The sequence below is a fragment of the Oncorhynchus tshawytscha genome, linkage group LG33, assembly GCF_018296145.1.
Source record: "Oncorhynchus tshawytscha isolate Ot180627B linkage group LG33, Otsh_v2.0, whole genome shotgun sequence".
NCBI lineage: Eukaryota > Metazoa > Chordata > Actinopteri > Salmoniformes > Salmonidae > Oncorhynchus > Oncorhynchus tshawytscha.
The window spans coordinates 34,167,849-34,192,510 of record NC_056461.1 but is presented as its reverse complement, the minus strand read 5'-3'; the positions used below and the strand labels follow the sequence as shown (position 1 = coordinate 34,192,510).

General features: G+C 45.0%; 1 protein-coding gene across 1 annotated transcript in view; it reads left to right on the top strand.

Annotated features, from left to right (window-relative positions):
• The window catches only part of ephb4a (eph receptor B4a), an 86,711-nt gene that overhangs the window by 20,821 nt on the left and 41,228 nt on the right, over positions 1–24,662 (top strand). The window contains 10 exon segments of the mRNA XM_042311271.1: positions 2,429–2,710; positions 2,959–3,349; positions 10,432–10,467; positions 10,470–10,583; positions 11,803–12,138; positions 12,239–12,363; positions 13,208–13,376; positions 13,632–13,731; positions 15,267–15,331; positions 15,471–15,584. Of these exon segments, the coding sequence (XP_042167205.1) occupies positions 2,429–2,710; positions 2,959–3,349; positions 10,432–10,467; positions 10,470–10,583; positions 11,803–12,138; positions 12,239–12,363; positions 13,208–13,376; positions 13,632–13,731; positions 15,267–15,331; positions 15,471–15,584 (1,732 nt within the window).

The following is a 24,662-nucleotide window of genomic DNA, read 5'->3' as shown; positions in this document are numbered from 1 at the left end:
CAAGGATGAACCAGACTTGTGGAGGTCTACAATTTTTTTTCTGAGGTCTTGGCTGATTTCTTTTGATTTACCCATGATGTCAGTACATCCACAGGTACACCTCCAATTAGGGTCGACCAATTATGATTTTTCAATACCGATACCGATTATTGGTGGACCAAAAAAGCCAATTCCGATTAATTGGCCGATTTTTATACATATATATTTGTGAAAATGACAATGACAACAATACTGAATGAACAATGAACTTAACATAATACATCAATAAATCTATTTAGTCTCAAATAAATAATGAAACATGTTCAATTTGGTTTAAATAATGCATAAACAAAGTGTTGGAGAAGAAAGTAAAAGAGCAATATGTGCCATGTAAAAAAGCTAACGTTTAAGTTCCTTGCTCAGAACATATGAAAGCTGGCGGTTCCTTTTAACATGAGTCTTCAATATTCCGAGATAAGAAGTTTTAGGTTGTAGTTATTATAGGAATTATATGACTTTTTCTCTCTATACCATTTGTATTTCATATACCTTTGACTATTGGATGTTCTAATAGGTACTTTAGTATTGCCAGCCTAATCTCAGGAGTTGATAGGCTTGAAGTCATAAACAGCACAATGAAGAGCTGCTGGCAAACGCAGTAACGTGTTGTTTGAATGAATGTGTACGAACCTGCTGCTGCCTACCACCGCTCAGTCAGACTGCTCTATCAAATATCAAATGATAGACTTAATTATAACATAATAACACACAGAAATATGAGCCTTTGGTCATTAATATGGTCAAATCCGGAAACTATCATTTAGAAAAGAAAGTGTTTATTCTTTCAGTGAAATACGGAACTGTTCCATATTTTATTTTAACGGGTGGCATACATAAGTCTAAATATTCCTGTTACATTGCACAACCTTCAATGTTGTGTCATAATTATGTTGAAATTCTGGCAAATTAGTTCGCAATGAGCCAGGCGGCCCAAACTGTTGCATATACCCTGGCTCTGCGTGCAATGAACGCAAGAGAAGTGACATAATTTCCCTAGTTTAATATTGCCTGCTAACCTGAATTTCTTTTAACTAAATATGCAGGTTTTAAAAAATATACTTCTGTGTGTTGATTTTAAGAAAGGCATTGATGTTTATGGTTAGGTACATTTGTGCAACGACTGTGGTTTTTTCGCAAATGCGCTTTTGTTAAATCACCCCCCGTTTGGCGAAGTTGGCTGTCTTTGTTAGGAAGAAATACTCTTAACACAGTTCGCAATGAGCCAGGTGGCCCAAACTGCTGCATATACCTTGACTCTGTTGCACAGAACGCAAGAGAAGTGACACAATTTCCCTAGTTCAAAGAAATTCATGTTAGCAGGCAATATTAACAAAATATGTAGGTTTAAAAATATATAATTGTGTATTGATTTTAAGAAAGGCATTGATGTTTATAGTTAGGTACACATTGGTGCAACTACAGTGCTTTTTTTCGCGAATGCGCTTGTTAAATCACCCGTTTGGCGAAGTAGGCTGTGATTCAATGATAAATTAACAGGCACCGCATCAATTATATGTAATGCAGGACAAGCTAGATAAACTAGTAATATCATCAACCATGTGTAGATAACTAGTGATTATGTTAAGATTGATTGTTTTTTAAGATAAGTTTAATGCTAGCTAGCAACTTACCTTGGCTCCTTGCTGCACTCATATAACAGGTAGTCAGCCTGCCACGCAGTCTCCTCGTGGAGTGCAATGTAATCGGCCATGATCGGTGTCCAAAAACGCTGATTACCGATTGTTATGAAAACTTGAAATCGGCCCTAATTAATCGGGCCATTAAGATTAATCGGTCAACCTCTACCTTCCAATTGACTCAAATTATGTCAATTAGCCTATCAGAAGCTTCTAAAGCCATGACATCATTTTCTGGAATTTTCCAAGCTGTTTAAAGGCACAGTAAATTTTTTGTATGTAAACTTCTGACCCACTGGAATTGTGATACAGTGAATTATAAGTGAAATAATCTGTCTGTAAACAATTGTTGGAACAATTACTTGTGTCATGCACAAAGTAGATGTCCTAACTGACTAGCCAAAACTATAGTTTGTTAACAAGAAGTTTGTGGAGTGATTGGAAAACGAGTTTTAACGACGAGTTTGTAAACTTCCGACTTCAACTGTATGTGTCTCTAATCTGGTCATACATTTGGCGGGAGGTTAAAGGTGCAGTTCAGTTTCCATCTCATTTGGTGGGCAGTGTGCACATAGCCTGTCTTCTCTTGAGAGCCACTCTCTCTCTGTAGACCCTGGGTCCATCCAATCCTGGGTCCATCCTCCTACCTTTGAACTCTCTTTATACCCTGCATACCTACTATATAATGATGTGTCATTGATGGTATTGCTATCTAACCATCTCTTCTCCTCACTTCCCGCCCTTTGTCTCAGTGGGAGGAGGTGAGTGGTCTGGACGAAGAGAACAATAGCGTGAGGACCTATCAGATCTGCCAGATGGATGGCGCCTCCAGCCATTGGCTGCGCAGCGGGCTGATCCAGCGTCGGGGAGCGTCCCAGGTGTACGTGGAGCTGCGCTTCACCATGATCGAGTGTTCATCCAGAGTCACACACCACCGCAGCTGCAAGGAGACCTTCAACCTCTTCTACTACCAGGCCGACTCTGACGAGGCTACACCCACTCACCCATCCTGGATGGAGAACCCCTATACTAAGGTACACAGCTACTGTACACACACACACACACATCAACAGTCAACGACAAAACCCTCCTCGATGGGGAGAACCCCTACATCACGGTGAACAGCTGTACACATGCTGACACACACACCTACACTGAACACACACGGACCCACTGGAATGGGAGCTCTTCAAGTAGACTTTTGGGATGTTGAATTCTATGTAGAGATATTACTTCCTGTGTTTGTGTTGACCACCTGCCTCTCCCTCCTGTCATCCTGTAGGTGGACACAGTGGCTGCAGACTTCCTGCTGAGGAAGGGCGGGGAGCGTAAGTTCAATGTGAAGACGCTGCGACTGGGGCCTCTGTCTAAGAGGGGCTTCTACCTGGCCTTCCAGGCCCAGGGAGCCTGCATGGCCCTGCTGTCTGCCAGGGTGTTCTTCAAGAAGTGTCCTGCCCTGGCCAGCTCCCTGTCCTCCTTCCCTGAGACCGTGCCCCGTACCCTGGTGCAGGAGGCCCAGGGGGTGTGTGTGGACAACGCTGCCCAGCAGGGGCCCCGGCCACGCCCACCTAAACTCTTTTGTGGAGAGGACGGCCAATGGGTGGGCCAGCCCACTACCTCCTGTGGCTGTCTGCCCGGGTACGAGCCCGCCGACGGACACACCCGCTGCTCAGGTAAGGGGGGGTTTGAAGACAAGAGAGGATAATATGCTGTCTCATCTGTTTAGATGGGAAGCTATTCTCTCTGTCCTTTTACTCACTCACTCTCTCTCTCACGCTCTCACACTCACTCACTCATTCTCACCCTCTCTCTCTCTCACGCTCTCTCACACTCACTCACTCATTCTCACCCTCTCTCTCTCTCTCTCACTCACTCACTCATTCTCACTCTCCCTCTCTCATGCTCTCACACTCACTCACTCATTCTCATCCTCTCTCTCTCACACTCTCACTCTCCCTCTCTCTCTCTCTCTCTCTCTCTCTCTCTCTCTCTCACACTCTCTCACACTCACTCACTCATTCTCACCTCTCTCTCTCTCTCTCTCTCTCTCACGCTCTCTCACACTCACTCACTCATTCTCACCTCTCTCTCACTCTCTCTCTCACTCTCCCTCTCTCTCTCTCTCTCTCACGATCTCTCATGCTCACTCACTTATTCTCACCCTCTCTCTCTCTCTCTCTCTCTCTCTCTCTCTCTCTCTCTCTCTCTCACGCTCTCTCACACTCACTCACTCATTCTCACTCTCTCTCTCACGCTCTCTCAACTTCACTCACTCATTCTCACCCTCTCTCTCTCACGCTCTCTCACACTCACTCACTCATTCTCACCCTCTCTCTCTCTCTCTCTCTCTCTCTCACACACTCTCTCACACTCACTCACTCATTCTCACCCCTCTCTCTCTCTCTCTCACGCTCTCTCACTCTCTCTCCCTCTCTCTCTCTCTCTCATGCTCTCTCACACTCACTCACTCATTCTCAACCCTTCTCTCTCTCTCTCTCTCTCTCTCTCTCACCCCCCCCCTCTCTATTACTCATACAGAGAGAGCTGAGGCTTAAACAATGAAACAATGGAGGCGGCGGGTGGGGATGGAGGGCAGACGAGCGGGGGACAGAAGAGAAGAGGCTTACATAAGCAGTATTATACCAGTGAGAGTGATGGGGCTGGGCCTGGAATATTGAGGGGACTGAGGGAGGTCAGGGGGCGCAGGGCAGAGGGCAGAGGTGAGGGCAGTGTCACAGGGCTAGGTGGCTTAGGGTGGCGTTTAGGACATTGTAGGACTGTTTGTCAGTCAGACCCAGTGAATCAGTCATTAATGGAGGGAGGAGAGGAGAAGAGAAGAGGGAGGAGAAGAGAGGAGGGAGGAGAAGGGCCGGAGAAGAGAGGAGGGAGGAGAAGAGGGAGGAGAAGAGAGGAGGGAGGAGGGAGGAGAAGAGAGGAGGGAGGAGAAGGGGAGGAGAAGAGAGGAGGGAGGAGAAGAGGGAGGAGAAGAGAAGAGGGAGGAGAAGGGGGGGAGGAGGGAGGAGCAGAGAAGAGGGTGGATAAGAGAAGAGGGAGGAGGAGAGAAGAGGGAGGAGAAGAGAGGAGGGAGGAGAAGAGAGGAGGGAGAAGAGCAGAGGGAGGAGAAGAGAAGGAGGGAGGAGCAAGAGAAGAGAATAGGAGGGAGGAGCAAAGAAGAGGGAGGGAGGAGCAGAGATGAGGGAAGGAGAAGAGAGGAGAAGGAAGGAGAAGAGAGGAGGGAGGAGAAGAGAAGAGAAGAGGGAGGAGAAGAGAAGAGGGAGGAGAAGAGAAGAGGGAGGAGGGAGAAGAGAAGAGGGAGGAGAAGAGAAGAGGGAGGAGAAGAGAAGAGAGGATGGAGGAAAATAAAGGAGGGAGTGAAGGTAAAGCATCTACTGTTAGCGGTACATCAAAGCCAACCTGACAACAGAGAGAGAGAAGCAGGGGGGGTATTCCCCCTTGGGCACTACAACTCCCATAATGAGATGAATTATCCATGTACAGCCACACACACATACACACAGGTGGAGAGGGACAGATGGACAGAAATGCAGATACAGTGAACAATTCCATGGTGTTCTATCTTCCCCTCCTCCATGTCAATGGTTAGATGTGGTATGATGCTGCTCTGACAGGTCCCTCTCAGCAGGTCGCTACTGGAACACAACAGCAGATGACTGAAAATGGAAGATAAGAGCACGATAAGGCAATACATCTCTGCCATTCTAACACACTGGAATTTTGCAACCTTAGTCACACACACACACACACACTATCTCCTCCGCCTCTCTCTCTCCTCTCTCTCTCTCTTTCCTCCTTTCTCCCTCTCCTCTCTCTCTCTCCTCCTCTCTCACCTCCTCTCACTCACCCTCTCTCTCCTCTCTGTTTCTGTCTCTTAGCTCATCAGAATAAACACACAGCCCAGCATATCATTCAGCAGACAGTGTTTTAGCTAACTTCTATTGCTGTCTTCTTGTTTTAATGTCTCTCTCCACCAGAGAAGAGGGAAGTGGGTGGTAAAAGGCAGTGTGTTTGTTGCTGTATTGAGAGTGTGCCATCAGCGGGAGGGGGGATAGGTCATAAAGCTCTTTAAGTGGCCCAGCTCGAGCCTATCTGTTAGCTATAAACCTCTCCCCCCTGCAGCATCCCACCAGCAGCCAGCCAGTTAGAGGGTATTTATGAACAGCACTCTGATGTCTCTGTCTCTGGGTGGCTGTTTTGCTCCCTGTGCTCTGGTAACAGAGGTTGGGCTTGTTAGGGGAAACTACAGATGTAGGATCTTCATTTGATCAGTCTTTTGTTGCAAAAAAAAAATCCTGCAAAGCAGGAAATGCAAACTTGTAGTGTATTTGAGTTTTAGAAGGCTTTTAATGTTTGTAATTTCCACTTAGACATTTCAGACTTGATTTTCCCAAACAAAAAAATGTATCAATCCCTATAAAAATGTCCATGAATTATAATCCACATAATAATGCACAGTTCCTGTTGCTGCAGGTTTATTTTCCTGCTGTAGCAAACTGGCTCAAATGAAGATCCCACATCTATCAGTATGACCCTAAGAGCAGTTCCACTCTCTGTCAAAGCCTTTCATTAAGATACATTGTAGACTATGCAATATCCAGGTAAGATTTATTTGATGATTCTTTTGTGATTCAGTAGAGATAATTTTGTGTTGCACTCCGTAGCTGTTTGCACATGGTTTTAACCCTTGCACTGCTTGGGTACATGGGTTTTTACACAAAGGACCAGCTCAGACACAATAGGGAGAGAGGGAAAGAGAGAGAGACAGGTATAGAGAAATAGAGAGAGGGGTAGAGCGAGAGAGAGAGAGAGAGACGGGTAGAGGGAAAGAGAGAGAGATGGGTAGAGGGAAAGAGAGAGACAGGTAGAGAGAAAGAGAGAGAGACAGGTAGAGAGAGAGAGAGAGAGAGGTAGAGAGAAAGAGAGAGACAGGTAGAGAGAGAGAGGTAGAGAGAAAGAGAGAGAGAGACAGGTAGGGAGAGAGAGAGAGACAGTTAGAGAGAAAGAGAGAGAGAGACAGTTAGAGAGAGAGAGAGGTAGGGAGAAAGAGAGCGGTAGGGAGAGAGAGAGAGAAATGTAGGGAGAGAGAGAGGGAGGTAGAGAGAAAGAGAGAGAGAGGTAGGGAGAGAGAGAGACAGGTAGGGAGAGAGAGAGACAGGTAGAGAGAAAGAGAGAGCGAGAGAGAGAGAGAGAGACAGGTAGGGAGAGAGAGAGGGAGAGAGGGAGGGAGAAAGAGAGAGGTAGAGAGAGAGAGAGACAGGTAGAGAGAGAGAGGTAGGGAGAGAGAGAGAGAGAGAGGGAGGGAGAAAGAGAGGTAGGGAGAGAGAGAGACAGGTAGAGAGAGACAGGTAGGGAGAGAGAGAGGTAGGGAGCGAGAGAGAGAGAGAGAGAGAGAGGGAGGGAGAAAGAGAGAGAGAGAGGTAGAGAGAGAGAGAGACAGGTAGAGATAGAGAGAGAAACAGGTAGGGAGAGAGAGAGAGAGAGAGAGAGAGAGAGAGGTAGAGAGAGAGCGAGAGACAGGTAGAGAGAGAGAGAGAAACAGGTAGGGAGAGAGAGAGGGTAGGGAGAGAGAGAGGGAGGGAGAAAGAGAGGTAGGGAGAGAGAGAGGGAGGGAGAAAGAGATATAGGGAGAGAGAGAGGGAGGGAGTGAGAGAGAGAGAGGGAGGGAGAAAGAGAGAGAGAGGTAGAGAGAGAGAGAGAGGTAGAGAGAGAGAGACAGGTAGGGAGAGAGAGAGAGACAGGTAGAGAGAAAGAGAGAGAGAGAGAGAGAGAGACAGGTAGGGAGAGAGAGAGAGAGAGACAGGTAGGGAGAGAGAGAGAGAGAGAGAGACAGGTAGGGAGAGAGAGAGAGAGACAGGTAGGGAGGGAGAAAGAGAGAGAGAGGTAGAGAGAGAGAAAGAGAGAGAGAGAGAGAGAGAGACAGGTAGGGAGAGAGAGAGAGAGAGGTAGAGAGAGAGAGAGAGACAGGTAGAGAGAGAGAGAGACAGGTAGGGAGAGAGAGAGGTAGAGAGATAGAGACAGGTAGATAGAGAAAGAGACAGGTAGAGAGAGAGAGGTAGAGAGATAGAGAGAGAGAGACAGCTAGGGGGAGAGAGAGAGAGACAGGTAGAGGGAGAGAGAGAGAGACAGGTAGGTAGAGAGAGAGAGAGAGTTAGGGAGAGAGAGAGAGACAGGTAGGGAGAGAGAGAGACAGGTAGTCAGAGAGAGAGAGAGAGAGAGACAGGTAGGGAGAGAGAGAGACAGGTAGAGAGAGAGAGAGAGAGGTAGAGAGAGAGAGAGAGAGAGAGAGAGGTAGGGGGAGAGAGAGAGAGAGAGAGAGAGAGAGGTAGGGGAGAGGGGGAGAGAGAGAGTTAGGGAGAGAGAGAGAGAGACAGGTAGGGAGAGAGAGAGAGAGAGACAGGTAGAGAGAGAGAGAGAGAGAGAGAGGTAGGGGGAGAGAGAGAGAGAGAGAGAGGGTAGGGGGAGAGAGAGAGAGAGAGAGAGACAGGTAGGGAGAGAGAGAGACAGGTAGAGAGAGAGAGAGAGAGGTAGGGGGAGAGAGAGAGAGAGAGAGGACAGGTAGAGAGAGAGAGAGACAGGTAGGGAGAGAGAGAGAGAGAGGTAGGGAGAGAGAGGTAGGGGGAGAGAGAGAGAGAGGTAGGGGGAGAGAGAGAGAGAGAGAGAGAGAGTGGGTGAAAGTTATACCCTGTACATGGATAACAAAGAGACAGTATATTTACACTGTCTGGGAAAGGAAGGCCAGGGCCACTTGAATTGTAATGATGTCATCTTATTCAGCGATTAGGCTGACGTGGGGCTTTTTTCTGCCGACATGTTGCTTCCTGCCTGGCAGAGTTAGCGCCTTAACTGTTTAGCCTCTCTATTTGGTTAATGATAACTTGGCTCGTAGGAGTCGTAAAGTCCTCAACTGTTAGGCAACCTGGCTTAGTATTAACCCTACAACTACCCATTAAACAAGTAGAATAACAACCAAACTGTAGCCCTACCTCACTGCTGATGAATAGAGTAACCATGTTATTCAGTACAATAAAATACAACTTAATTGTCGCTCATGGGGAAATACAGTTCTTAGATAACAACTAGAACAATGTTCCCACCAGATTGTTCCTACAACCTAATGAAACATTCTGGGAACCTTTATAGAACAGATAAACTATGTTCTGGGAATGTTCTTGTTACATCAGGTGAATGTTTATTGCTCCCTAAAAGAAACATTGTAAAATATGTTTTGGTGTTTAGGGAACTTTTGTGATGTCCCCACAATGTTCCCACCAGACTGTTCCCACAATGTTCCCACCAGACTGTTCCCACAATGTTCCCACCAGACTGTTCCCACAATGTTCCCACCAGACTGCCCCCACAATGTTCTTCTCACCAGACTGTTCCCACAATGTTCCCAGACTGTCAGACTGTCCCCACAATGTTCCCACAATGTTCCCAGACTGTTCCCACCAGACTGTTCCCACAATGTTCCCACCAGACTGTTCCCACAATGTCCCCACAATCCCACCAGACTGTTCCCACAATGTTCCCAGACTGTTCAGACTGTTCCCACAATGTTCTCACCAGACTGTTCCCACAATGTTCCTACCAGACTGTTCCCACAATGTTCCCACCAGACTGTCCCCACAATGTTCCCACCAGACTGTTCCCACCAGACTGTTCCCACCAGACTGTTCCCACAATGTTCCCACCAGACTGTCCCCACAATGTTCCCACCAGACTGTTCCCACAATGTTCCCACCAGACTGTCCCCACAATGTTCCCACCAGACTGTCCCCACAATGTTCCCACCAGACTGTCCCCACAATGTTCCCACCAGACTGTTCCCACAACCTAATGAAACATTCTGGGAACCTTTAAATAACAGACTAAATATGTTCTGGGAATGTTTTATACAAACATGATATAATCATCAGCATGACTGGACAGTTACTGTGTTATGAGAACATTTGCCGCAACCCAACTAATGTTCTGGGAACTTTAACATATCAAATGTTGGTTTGCTCAGAAACATTACTGGTATGTTGTGTTATTACATGACCTGGAAACCTAATGAGAACGTTTGGGGAATGTTCTCTGATGGTTGGTACAGATGTTAGTTTTAGTGAATGTTAGGAGAACATTCCAAGGATATTTCATTTAAAAAAAAAATATATATTTTTTTTTTCTTATCAAAAACATTATTTGAATGTTTTTAGGATGTTATCATCCTAATGTTAGATACAACCCTCACTACAACTTAATGGGAACCTCAGCTAATGTTCTGGGAATGGTTTGCTTGGTCAGAAGTCTGTCTGTTATTATTACTCTGTACGTCACAGAAAATTAGACCTTCAATATCCACTAATGAATACTTATGATGTCCAGTCATATATTAGATGTATTTGAGTAGACTTTTATTCAACAGAAAGTGAACAGAGCAGATATTGCAATACCACACACACGTACACCCTGGCTGAATGAGCCCGGTGGGTCAGGGAGCAGGCTCCATTTATAGGCTGTTTACACGCGTCCTGACCTGACGTTTACACGCGTCCTGACCTGACGCACCACGACGGGATGCTGTGCTGCTTTGTGATGATGTTCAGGGCCATGCTAACTTTCCTTCTCCCCCTCTCCCTCCCTCCCTCCCTCCCTCCCTCCCTCCCTCCCTCCCTCCCTCCCTCCCTCCCTCCCTCCCTCCCTCCCTCCCTCCCTCCCTCCCTCCCTCCCTCCCTCCCTCCCTCCCTCCACACAGCCTGTTCTGTGGGTCAGTTTAGGTCTGGCTCGGGGGCCAGTGCCAGGCTTGTCCAGGGTTCAGTCATGCTGTGGTGACAGGCTCACCTGTGTGTCAGTGTCGTCCAGGATACCTCCGCGCTGACTCGGACACTCCAGACACCCCATGTACCAGTGAGTACAAGCATTATTATCTACATACTCTACCCTCTATTTACTTTCCCCTGATATTCTCTCAACGCAAACGCTGTGGAGGACCAACACAATTCCATGCAGACTCTGCTAACCTCCCTCTCTCTCTCTGTTTCTGTCCTAGTTCCACTTTCAACATGTGTATCTTATTTCCCCTCCTCTTTTGTTGTCCCTTGCTATTTCTCTTTTCCTCTGGTGTTGCTGTGTTGCTCAGCCCCTGTCACCTGCTCTGTGGTCTTTGTCCCAGGGCTGAGAGTATTGAGGTGCAGCTCCTTTGTGACTGTGTAGAGGGGGCAGGGCAGAACCTGGTGGTCACTCCCAGTAAGGGACGCATTGATTGCCCATGTGGGCATGTGGATTCAGGAATTTCAATTCAGAATTTCAATTCAGCCACGTGTGTGAAAGGGGGGGCATTTTTAATTGGGCACAGTCACTCAGAACGGCCATGAAAAGACTTCGGGACTAACAGCAATCTGAAACTCTGTTCCTTGTAGTGGCAGAAGACGGACACCCCGTGGAGGACCAACACGATTCCCTGTAGACTCTGATAAAACCTCTTACATCACTTCATTTATTTCAATCACTCCTGATTGTTTTGCTCATCACAGGCCCCCCAAATATAGACTTTTTGAATTTGACGTAAATTGAACCTAAATTAATGTAGGTCTATGTGATGGTAGTCAACTGCCTCCTACTTGTGGCCAGCCCAACCTCCCAGAGAGCATTGTGCCTGATATTACTAAGCATTTTACAGTAGCTGTAAATGGCCTAGCCACACAGCCTCCTTGGCAGGAACAGGAACTCATTCACACTGGCTGAGTGGCGTTGCAATTGTGGCAGCAATCACAATCCCCCTAGTACAATCTTCAGCTGCTGATCATTATCGAAATGTAGACGCGTGTAATTGGAGCACCAATTCAATCCTGCATCTCAATGTTGTTTCCTGCTGTGCCCCTCTTCCCCGGCGGCTCCTCCAAACGCTATCTGAACATGTGTCGGGAGCATAACAAATAGCAAATAAAATGCAAGTGATTTAATTGACAATGTAAATGTGAAACAGAGGAATGGTAATAATACACATCGCTCCAGTGAATTGCCTTCAAATGGAAAATGTCTTTGTACTTGTGGCTGATGAAGTATTTATGACTGCTGATTACCTGATGAGGAGGTGTGTGACCCTCTCCTCTCCCCCGTCCTCCAGGACCCCCCTCTGCCCCACGCAGCATCGTGACCCAGATCAACGACACCACGGTGACTCTAGAGTGGAGCGAGCCCATGGACAGCGGTGGCAGGACTGATCTGAGCTACTCTGTGGAGTGTTCCCTGTGTGGGTCCCCTAGGGGTCCGTGCTCACCCTGCGGGGACAGTGTCAGCTACAGACCCTCTCAGCGAGGCCTGCTGGGCCGCAGGGTGGTGGTCTGGGGCCTCATGCCTCACACCACATACACCTTCTCTATCCAGGCCCTCAACGGGGTCTCCCCTTCCAATGGCAAGGGGGCACCCAGCGATAGAGTTAACATCACCACCAGTCACGAGGGTGAGAGAGGGATGTTTGGGTTGGTGTTGCATGGTTAGAAGAGGAAGTTGAATGTTGTTCTATCTTTTAAAGTCGTTTCTTTGTGTTGGTCTGAGTGCAGTTCCAGTGCTGCTGTCTGTGATCAGGAAGAGTATTTCTACAGAGAGCAGTCTGACTCTCCACTGGTCCGTTCCAGCCCAGCCCCACTACACCATCCTGCAGTACCAGCTACGTTACTGTGAGACGGTGAGGAGAACCAGATCTCTCCTCTCCCACTGACTCACCTCAGGTCTTAGGGAGTTGACTGTTCTATCTCTGTCCATCACTCTGACCTTTCACCCACTGGCTCAACCCATTTTTCTTATCTGCTTTTGTTCAACCTCCATCCTGTCTCTCTCTCCCTCCATCGTCTCTCTCTCCCTCCATCGTCTCTCTCTCCCTTCATCGTCTCTCTCCCTCCATCGTCTCTCTCTCCCTCCATTGTCTCTCTCTCCTCCATCTTCATTCCTTCTCTCTCTCTCTCCTTCATCGTCTCTCTCCCTCCATCGTCCATCCCTCCATCGTCTCTCTCTCCCTCCATCGTCTCTCTCTCCCTTCATCATCTCTCTCTTCATTCATCGTCTCTCTCTCTTCATCGTCTCTCTCATCTCTCTCCCTCCATCGTCTCTCTCTCCCTCCATCGTCTCTCTCTCCCTTCATCATCTCTCTCTCCCTCCATCGTCTCTCTCTCCCCATTCATCATCTCTCTCTCCCTCCCTCATCGTCTCTCTCTCCCTCCATCGTCTCTCTCTCCCTCCATCATCTCTCTCCATCCTCCATCATCTCTCTCTCCCTCCATCGTCTCTCTCTCCCTTCCATCGTCTCTCATCATCTCTCTCCTTCATCTCCCTCCATCGTCTCTCCATCGTCTCTCTCCCTCCATCGTCTCTCTCTCCCTCCATCGTCTCTCCCTCCATCGTCTCTCTCTCCCTTCATCATCTCTCTCTCCCTTCATCATCTCTCTCTTCCTTCATCGTCTCTCTCTCCCTTCATCATCTCTCTCTTCCTTCATCGTCTCTCTCTCCCTTCATCGTCTCTGTCCGCCCCGCAGGAGCGTCGAGGTGAGGAGCAGTTGTGTAGCTACAGGGAGAGTGACAGTAACCAGGTGGTGCTGAGTGATCTCCGCAGGGCCACTCAGTATGAGGTGCAGGTTCGGGCCCGCACCATGGCCGGCTACGGCAGCTTCAGCCCAGCAGCCTCCTTTAGAACACTGCCTGACGGTAAGGAAAGGCCCAGGCTTCACTCTCTGAGAGGGGCCTGTCAATATAGCCTGTCCATATCAGAGAGGCCAACAAAGTCTTCTAGGTTTCTTCTAGTTTTGTGTGTTAGGTCCGCCCTGTTCTTCTAGTTTATTACCCAGAATACATCAGTTAATTATTTATAAGGTTTGTTTTGGTGTATTTTTGACATTTCCTTGTTACTAATTGTTTTACTTTTCCTTTGCACTCCCCCCCTCCTTTTCATCCTTTATTCAGGGGACGACTCTCCTAACCAGCTTCTGATGACCGGTGTACTTATCGCCATGGGGATGCTTCTGCTCATCACTGTCGTCACTGTGGCTGTTTTCTGCATACGGTGAGAACCAGGAAGAGGGGAGAGGGGAGAGGGAGAGAAGACAGGGACATCAATTCTGTAATGTTCATTTTACAAAAAGGAAACATGAATCTTATCTTAACATTTGACATGTTGTGTTTTTGTAACCTGCACTAATCATATCTTATATCTTAGATAATAACTATGCTATATACAAACACTATGTCATATTTCAGCAAAACTCCCAGTAAACCAAATACATTTTCTTTGTGACTTTGTGCTTACGAGGCTAGAAGTTATTCCACTCATTATAACCCTCATTGTTTCAGCAAATAGCCCCACATGCCCTCAGAAAAAAGGTTCTGGGAACTAGAAAGAGTGAGGGGGAGGGAGAGAGAGGGGGACGGGGAGAGAGGGAAAGAGAGGGATGGATATATATATATAGAGAGAGGGAGGGATGGAGAGATAGAGAGAGGGGGATAGAGCGATAGAGATAGAGCGAGGGGGAGAGAGAGAGAGATGGATATATATATATATATATATATATATAGAGAGAGAGAGAGAGAGAGAGAGAGAGAGAGAGAGAGAGGAGGAAAGAGGGAGAGAGAGAGAGAGGGAGGGAGAGATGGAGGGAGGGAGGCGGTCAGAGACAGGATGCAGCCGTCCCAACCCTGTCTCCACAGGACAGGAGAACAATAGTTCTGACCTTGGGGCACACACCATACACACACATACAGAGTTGTGCACACGCATACATGCGTTACACTAATACGAACACATTCAGTACACAGACATTGCACATACTCTGAGAAATACACAGATGTGTGCAATCACATTTAAACACACACACATGCACACAAACACACACTCACAGTAGAGGTCTGGACCAACCGCCAGCCGAGGGTGGGGACAGTGTTGCTATTTTGGGCCTGTGAGAAAGGAGAGAGAGAGAGAGAGAGAGAGAGAGAGAGAGGGAGAGAGAGAGGCAGGTGCCCAGTAGCTACAGGGCTGTACAGTCCTACTAGGATGGGGCCAAAGTCTCACTAATGGAGGCCTCCAGCCCAGTGCAGCAGACACACAGTCAGTAACACAGAGCAGAGTGGCTCCTGAATGGGGGAGAACAGTAGAGGAGGGCCCAGGGTCAAGACATTACAATATTTAACAGTCATGTATTGTGTCTGAGACAGATAGCAAATGAGCTTGTTTGTGAGAGACAGGGAGAGAGAGAGACAGGGAGAGAGAGAGACAGGGAGAGGGAGAGACAGGGAGAGAGAGAGACAGGGAGAGACCGTGTTTTGTCACCAGGCTAACCACATCTTTCTTCCCTCTATCGCTCTTTCTCTGACACCTTGGCGCATTTCTCTCTTTCCCCCTCTCCCTCCTTCCTCTCCCACACTCTTTCCCCCTCTCCCTCCTTCCTCTCCTACTCTCTTTCCCCCTCTCCCTCCTTCCTCTCCCACACTCTTTCTCCCTTCCCTCCTTCCTCTCCCACTCTCTTTCCCCCTCTCCCTCCTTCCTCTCCCACACTCTTTCCCCCTCTCCCTACTTCCTCTCCCACACTCGGTTCTTTTCCACAGCAGACACAGTAGAATGAAGGACCCAGAGCTGAGTGACAAACATGGACAGTACCTCCTGGGCCAAGGTGAGTACACACACACACACACACACACACACACGCAAATAGTGCATACAGATTTGTTAAAAGTCATGTTATTCATATTTTAGTCAGTATGTGACCATGGCTGTTTCGTCGTTTAATTCCCCCACTCCCCCCTCCTCAGGAGTCAAGGTCTATATTGACCCCTTTACCTACGAGGACCCTAACGAAGCCGTACGGGAGTTTGCCAAGGAGATCGATGTTTCCTTTGTCAAGATCGAGGAGGTCATTGGTGCCGGTGGGTCTCAGGCTGTCTCTCTGTGATACTATTAAACAGACTGGTGGATAGGCTGTCTCTCTGTGATATTATTAAACAGACTGGTGGATAGGGTGTCTCTGTGATATTATTAAACAGACTGGTGGATAGGGTCTCTCTGTGATATTATTAACAGACTGGTGGATAGGCTGTCTCTCTGTGATACTATTAAACAGACTGGTGGATAGGGTCTCTCTGTGATATTATTAAACAGACTGGTGGATAGGCTGTCTCTCTGTGATACTATTAAACAGACTGGTGGATAGGGTCTCTGTGATATTATTAAACAGACTGGTGGATAGGCTGTCTCTCTGTGATACTATTAAACAGACTGGTGGATAGGGTGTCTCTGTGATATTATTAAACAGACTGGTGGATAGGGTCTCTCTGTGATACTATTAAACAGACTGGTGGATAGGCTGTCTCTGTGATATTATTAAACAGACTGGTGGATAGGCTGTCTCTCTGTGATACTATTAAACAGACTGGTGGATAGGCTGTCTCTGTGATACTATTAAACAGACTGGTGGATAGGCTGTCACTCTGTGATACTATTAAACAGACGGGTGGATAAGCTGTCTCTGTGATATTATTAAACAGACTGGTGGATAGGCTGTCACTCTGTGATATTATTAAACAGACTGGTGGATAGGCTGTCTCTCTGGGATATTATTAAACAGACTGGTGGATAGGCTGTCTCTCTGTGATATTATGAAACAGACTGGTGGATAGGCTGTCTCTCTGTGATATTATGAAACAGACTGGTGGATAGGCTGTCTCTCTGTGATATTATTAAACAACCTGGTGGATAGGCTGTCTGTGATATTATTAAACAGACTGGTGGATAGGCTGTCTCTCTGTGATACTATTAAACAGACTGGTGGATAGGCTGTCTCTGTGATACTATTAAACAGACTGGTGGATAGGCAGTCTCTGTGATATTATTAAACCGACTGGTGGATAGGCTGTCTCTGTGATATTACAAAACAGACTGGTGGATATTCTGTCTGTCTGTGATATTATTAAACAGACTGGTGGATAGGCTGTCACTCTGTGATATTATTAAACAGACTGGTGGATAGGCTGTCTCTCTGGGATATTATTAAACAGACTGGTGGATAGGCTGTCTCTCTGTGATATTATGAAACAGACTGGTGGATAGGCTGTCTCTCTGTGATATTATGAAACAGACTGGTGGATAGGCTGTCTCTCTGTGATATTATTAAACAGACTGGTGGATAGGCTGTCTCTGTGATATTATTAAACAGACTGGTGGATAGGCTGTCTCTGTGATATTATTAAACAGACTGGTGGATAGGCTGTCTCTCTGTGATATTATTAAACCGACTGGTGGATAGGCTGTCTCTGTGATATTATTAAGCAGACTGCTGGATAGGCTGTCTCTCTGTGATATTATTAAACAGACTGGTGGATAGGCTGTCTCTCTGTGATATTATTAAACAGACTGGTGGATAGGCTGTCTCTCTGTGATATTATTAAACAGACTGGTGGATAGGCTGTCTCTCTGTGATATTATTAAACAGACTGGTGGATAGGCTGTCTCTCTGTGATATTATTAAACAGACTGGTGGATAGGCTGTCTCTGTGATATTATTAAACAGACTGGTGGATAGGCTGTCTCTGTGATTTTATTAAACAGACTGGTGGATAGGCTGTCTCTGTGATATTATTAAACAGACTGGTGGATAGGCTGTCTCTGTGATATTATTAAACAGACTGGTGGATAGGCTGTCTCTCTGTGATATTTTTAAACAGACTGGTGGATAGGCTGTCTCTCTGTGATATTTAACAGACTGGTGGATAGGCTGTCCGTCTGTGATATTATTAAACAGACTGGTGGATAGGCTGTCTCTGTGATATTACAAAACAGACTGGTGGATATTCTGTCTCTGTGATATTATTAAACAGACTGGTGGATAGGCTGTCTCTGTGATATTATTAAACAGACTGGTGGATAGGCTGTCTCTGTGATATTATTAAACAGACTGGTGGATAGGCTGTCTCTCTGTGATATTATTAAACAGACTGGTGGATAGGCTGTCTCTGTGATATTATTAAACAGACTGGTGGATAGGCTGTCTCTCTGTGATATTATTAAACAGACTGGTGGATAGGCTGTCTCTCTGTGATATTATTAAACAGACTGGTGGATAGGCTGTCTCTCTGTGATATTATTAAACAGACTGGTGGATAGGCTGTCTCTCTGTGATATTATTAAACAGACTGGTGGATAGGCTGTCTCTCTGTGATATTATTAAACAGACTGGTGGATAGGCTGTCTCTGTGATATTATTAAACAGACTGGTGGATAGGCTGTCTCTGTGATATTATTAAACAGACTGGTGGATAGGCTGTCTCTGTGATATTATTAAACAGACTGGTGGATAGGCTGTCTCTGTGATATTATTAAACAGACTGGTGGATAGGCTGTCTCTCTGTGATATTATTAAACAGACTGGTGGATAGGCTGTCTCTCTGTGATATTTTAAACAGACTGGTGGATAGGCTGTCTCTCTGTGATATTATTAAACAGACTGGTGGATAGGCTGTCTCTGTGATATTATTAAACAGACTGGTGGATAGGCTGTCTGTCTGTGATATTATTAAACAGACTGGTGGATAGGCTGTCACTCTGTGATATTATTAAACAGACTGGTGGATAGGCTGTCTCTCTGTGATATTATTAAACAGACTGGTGGATAGGCTGTCTCTCTGTGATATTATATTATTAAACAGACTGGTGGATAGGCTGTCTCTCTGTGATATTATAAACAGACTGGTGGATAGGCTGTCTGTCTGTGATATTATTAAACTGGTGGAGACTGTCTCTGTGATATTATTAAACAGACTGGTAGGCTGTCTCTGTGATATTATTAAACAGACTGGTGGATAGGCTGTCTCTCTGTGATATTATTAAACAGACTGGTGGATAGGCTGTCTCTCTGTGATATTATTAAACAGACTGGTGGATAGGCTGTCTCTCTGTGATATTATTAAACAGACTGGTGGATAGGCTGTCTCTCTGTGATATTATTAAACAGACTGGTGGATAGGCTGTCTCTGTGATATTATTAAACAGACTGGTGGATAGGCTGTCTCTGTGATATTATTAAACAGACTGGTGGATAGGCTGTCTCTGTGATATTATTAAACAGACTGGTGGATAGGCTGTCTCTGTGATATTATTAAACAGACTGGTGGATAGGCTGTCAGTGATATTATTAAACAGACTGGTGGATAGGCTGTCTCTCTGTGATATTATTAAACAGACTGGTGGATAGGCTGTCTCTCTGTGATATTATTAAACAGACTGGTGGATAGGCTGTCTCTCTGATATTATTAAACAGACTGGTGGATAGGCTGTCTCTGTGATATTATTAAACAGACTGGTGGATAGGCTGTCTCTCTGTGATATTATTAAACAGACTGGTGGATAGGCTGTCTCTGTGATATTATTAAACAGACTGGTGGATAGGCTGTCTCTCTGTGATATTATTAAACAGACTGGTGATATTATTAAACAGATAGGCTGTCTCTCTGTGATATTATTAAACAGACTGGTGGATAGGCTGTCTCTCTGTGATATTATTAAACAGACTGGTGGATAGGCTGTCTCTGTGATATTATTAAACAGACTGGTGGATAGGCTGTCTCTGTGATATTATTAAACAGACTGGTGGATAGGCTGTCTCTCTGTGATATTTTTAAACAGATTGGTGGATAGGCTGTCTCTCTGTGATATTTAACAGACTGGTGGATAGGCTGTCCGTCTGTGATATTATTAAACAGACTGGTGGATAGGCTGTCTCTGTGATATTATTAAACAGACTGGTGGATAGGCTGTCTCTGTGATATTATGAAACAGACTGGTGGATAGGCTGTCTCTCTGTGATATTATTAAACAGACTGGTGGATAGGCTGTCTCTCTGTGATATTATTAAACAGACTGGTGGATAGGCTGTCTCTCTGTGATATTATTAAACAGACTGGTGGATAGGCTGTCTCTCTGTGATATTATTAAACAGACTGGTGGATAGGCTGTCTCTGTGATATTACTAAACAGACTGGTGGATAGGCTGTCTGTCTGTGATATTATTAAACAGACTGGTGGATAGGCTGTCTCTCTGTGATATTATTAAACAGACTGGTGGATAGGCTGTCTCTCTGTGATATTATTAAACAGACTGGTGGATAGGCTGTCTCTCTGTGATATTATTAAACAGACTGGTGGATAGGCTGTCTCTCTGTGATATTATTAAACAGACTGGTGGATAGGCTGTCTCTCTGTGATATTATTAAACAGACTGGTGGATAGGCTGTCTCCTGTGATATTATTAAACAGACTGGTGGATAGGCTGTCTCTGTGATATTATTAAACAGACTGGTGGATAGGCTGTCTCTCTGTGATATTATTAAACAGACTGGTGGATAGGCTGTGTCTCTGTGATATTATTAAACAGACTGGTAGATAGGCTGTCTCTCCGTGATATTATGAAACAGACTGGTGGATACGCTGTCTCTCTGTGATATTATTAAACAGACTGGTGGTTAGGCTGTCTCTGTGATATTACTAAACAGACTGGTGGATAGGCTGTCTCTCTGTGATATTATTAAACAGACTGGTGGATAGGCTGTCTCTCTGTGATATTATTAAACAGACTGGTGGATAGGCTGTCTCTCTGTGATATTATTAAACAGACTGGTGGATAGGCTGTCTCTCTGTGATATTATTAAACAGACTGGTGGATAGGCTGTCTCTCTGTGATATTATTAAACAGACTGGTGGATAGGCTGTCTCTCTGTGATATTATTAAACAGACTGGTGGATAGGCTGTCTCTCTGTGATATTATTAAACAGACTGGTGGATAGGCTGTCTCTCTGTGATATTATTAAACAGACTGGTGGATAGGCTGTCTCTGTGATATTATGAAACAGACTGGTGGATAGGCTGTCTCTCTGTGATATTATTAAACAGACTGGTGGATAGGCTGTCTATGTGATATTATTAAACAGACTGGTGGATAGGCTGTCTCTCTCTGATATTATTAAACAGACTGGTGGATAGGCTGTCTCTCTGTGATATTATTAAACAGACTGGTGGATAGGCTGTCTCTCTGTGATATTATTAAACAGACTGGTGGATAGGCTGTCTCTGTGATATTATTAAACAGACTGGTGGATAGGCTGTCTCTGTGATATTATTAAACAGACTGGTGGATAGGCTGTCTCTCTGTGATATTATTAAACAGACTGGTGGATAGGCTGTCTCTCTGTGATATTATTAAACAGACTGGTGGATAGGCTGTCTCTCTGTGATATTATTAAACAGACTGGTGGATAGGCTGTCTCTCTGCTGTGATATTATTAAACAGACTGGTGGATAGGCTGTCTCTCTGTGATATTATTAAACAGACTGATGGATAGGCTGTCTCTCTGTGATATTATTAAACAGACTGGTGGATAGGCTGTCTCTCTGTGATATTATTAAACAGACTGGTGGATAGGCTGTCTCTCTGTGATATTATTAAACAGACTGGTGGATAGGCTGTCTCTGTGATATTATTAAACAGACTGGTGGATAGGCTGTCTGTCTGTGATATTATTAAACAGACTTGTGGATAGGCTGTCTCTGTGATATTATGAAACAGACTGGTGGATAGGCTGTCTCTCTGTGATATTATTAAACAGACTGGTGGATAGGCTGTCTCTCTGTGATATTATTAAACAGACTGGTGGATAGGCTGTCTCTCTGTGATATTATTAAACAGACTGGTGGATAGGCTGTCTCTGTGATATTATTAAACAGACTGGTGGATAGGCTGTCTCTCTGTGATATTATTAAACAGACTGGTGAGGCTGTCTCTCTGTGATATCATTAAACAGACTGGTGGATAGGCTGTCTCTGTGATATTATTAAACAGACTGCTGGATAGGCTGTCTCTCTGTGATATTATTAAACAGACTAGTGGATATGCTGTCTCTCTGTGATATTATTAAACAGACTGGTGGATAGGCTGTCTCTCTGTGATATTATTAAACAGACTGGTGGATAGGCTGTCTCCCTGTGATATTATTAAACAGACTGGTGGATAGGGTGTCTCTGTGATGTTATTAAACAGACTGGTGGATAGGCTGTCTCTCTGTGATATTATTAAACAGACTGGTGGATAGGCTGTCTCCCTGTGATATTATTAAACAGACTGGTGGATAGGCTGTCTCTGTGATATTATTAAACAGACTGGTGGATAGGCTGTCTCTCTGTGATATTATTAAACAGACTGGTGGATAGGCTGTCTCTCTGTGATATTATTAAACAGACTGGTGGATAGGCTGTCTCTCTGTGATATTATTAAACAGACTGGTGGATAGGCTGTCTCTCTGTGATATTATTAAACAGACTGGTGGATAGGCTGTCTCTCTGTGATATTATTAAACAGACTGGTGGATAGGCTGTCTCTCTGTGATATTATTAAACAGACTGGTGGATAGGCTGTCTCTCTGTGATATTATTAAACAGACTGGTGGATAGGCTGTCTCTCTGTGATATTATTAAACAGACTGGTGGATAGGCTGTCTCTGTGATATTATTAAACAGACTGGTGGATAGGCTGTCTGTCTGTGATATTATTAAACAGACTTGTGGATAGGCTGTCTCTGTGATATTATTAAACAGACTGGTGGATAGGCTGTCTCTCTGATATTATTAAACAGACTGGTGGATAGGCTGTCTCTCTGTGATATTATTAAACAGACTGGTGGATAGGCTGTCTCTCTGTGATATTATTAAACAGACTGGTGGATAGGCTGTCTCTGTGATATTATTAAACAGACTGGTGGATAGGCTGTCTCTGTGATATTATTAAACAGACTGGTGGATAGGCTGTCTCTCTGTGATATTATTAAACAGACTGGTGGATAGGCTGTCTCTCTGTGATATTATTAAACAGACTGGTGGATAGGCTGTCTCTCTGTGATATTATTAAACAGACTGCTGGATAGGCTGTCTCTCTGTGATATTATTAAACAGACTAGTGGATAGGCTGTCTCTCTGTGATATTATTAAACAGACTGGTGGATAGGCTGTCTCTCTGTGATATTATTAAACAGACTGGTGGATAGGCTGTCTCTCTGTGATATTATTAAACAGACTGGTGGATAGGCTGTCTCTCTGTGATATTATTAAACAGACTGGTGGATAGGCTGTCTCTGTGATATTATTAAACAGACTGGTGGATAGGCTGTCTGTCTGTGATATTATTAAACAGACTGGTGGATAGGCTGTCTCTGTGATATTATTAAACAGACTGGTGGATAGGCTGTCTCTCTGTGATATTATTAAACAGACTGGTGGATAGGCTGTCTCTCTGTGATATTATTAAACAGACTGGTGGATAGGCTGTCTCTCTGTGATATTATTAAACAGACTGGTGGATAGGCTGTCTCTGTGATATTATTAAACAGACTGGTGGATAGGCTGTCTCTCTGTGATATTATTAAACAGACTGGTGGATAGGCTGTCTCTCTGTGATATCATTAAACAGACTGGTGGATAGGCTGTCTCTGTGATATTATTAAACAGACTGCTGGATAGGCTGTCTCTCTGTGATATTATTAAACAGACTAGTGGATAGGCTGTCTCTCTGTGATATTATTAAACAGACTGGTGGATAGGCTGTCTCTCTGTGATATTATTAAACAGACTGGTGGATAGGCTGTCTCCCTGTGATATTATTAAACAGACTGGTGGATAGGGTGTCTCTGTGATGTTATTAAACAGACTGGTGGATAGGCTGTCTCTCTGTGATATTATTAAACAGACTGGTGGATAGGCTGTCTCTGGGATATTATTAAACAGACTGGTGGATAGGCTGTCTCTCTGTGATATTATTAAACAGACTGGTGGATAGGCTGTCTCTCTGTGATATTATTAAACAGACTGGTGGATAGGCTGTCTCTCTGTGATATTATTAAACAGACTGGTGGATAGGCTGTCTCTCTGTGATATTATTAAACAGACTGGTGGATAGGCTGTCTCTGTGATATTATTAAACAGACTGGTGGATAGGCTGTCTCTGTGATATTATTAAACAGACTGGTGGATAGGCTGTCTCTGTGATATTATTAAACAGACTGGTGGATAGGCTGTCTCTGTGATATTATTAAACAGACTGGTGGATAGGCTGTCTCTCTGTGATATTATTAAACAGACTGGTGGATAGGCTGTCTCTCTGTGATATTATTAAACAGACTGGTGGATAGGCTGTCTCTGTGATATTATTAAACAGACTGGTGGATAGGCTGTCTCTCTGTGATATTATTAAACAGACTGGTGGATAGGCTGTCTCTCTGTGATATTATTAAACAGACTGGTGGATAGGCTGTCTCTCTGTGATATTATTAAACAGACTGGTGGATAGGCTGTCTCTGTGATATTATTAAACAGACTGGTGGATAGGCTGTCTCTCTGTGATATTATTAAACAGACTGGTGGATAGGCTGTCTCTCTGTGATATTATTAAACAGACTGGTGGATAGGCTGTCTCTGTGATATTATTAAACAGACTGGTGGATAGGCTGTCTCTCTGTGATATTATTAAACAGACTGGTGGATAGGCTGTCTCTCTGTGATATTATTAAACAGACTGGTGGATAGGCTGTCTCTCTGTGATATTATTAAACAGACTGGTGGATAGGCTGTCTCTGTGATATTATTAAACAGACTGGTGGATAGGCTGTCTCTGTGATATTATTAAACAGACTGGTGGATAGGCTGTCTCTGTGATATTATTAAACAGACTGGTGGATAGGCTGTCTCTCTGTGATATTTTTAAACAGATTGGTGGATAGGCTGTCTCTCTGTGATATTTAACAGACTGGTGGATAGGCTGTCCGTCTGTGATATTATTAAACAGACTGGTGGATAGGCTGTCTCTCTGTGATATTATTAAACAGACTGGTGGATAGGCTGTCTCTCTGTGATATTATTAAACAGACTGGTGGATAGGCTGTCTCTCTGTGATATTACTAAACAGACTGGT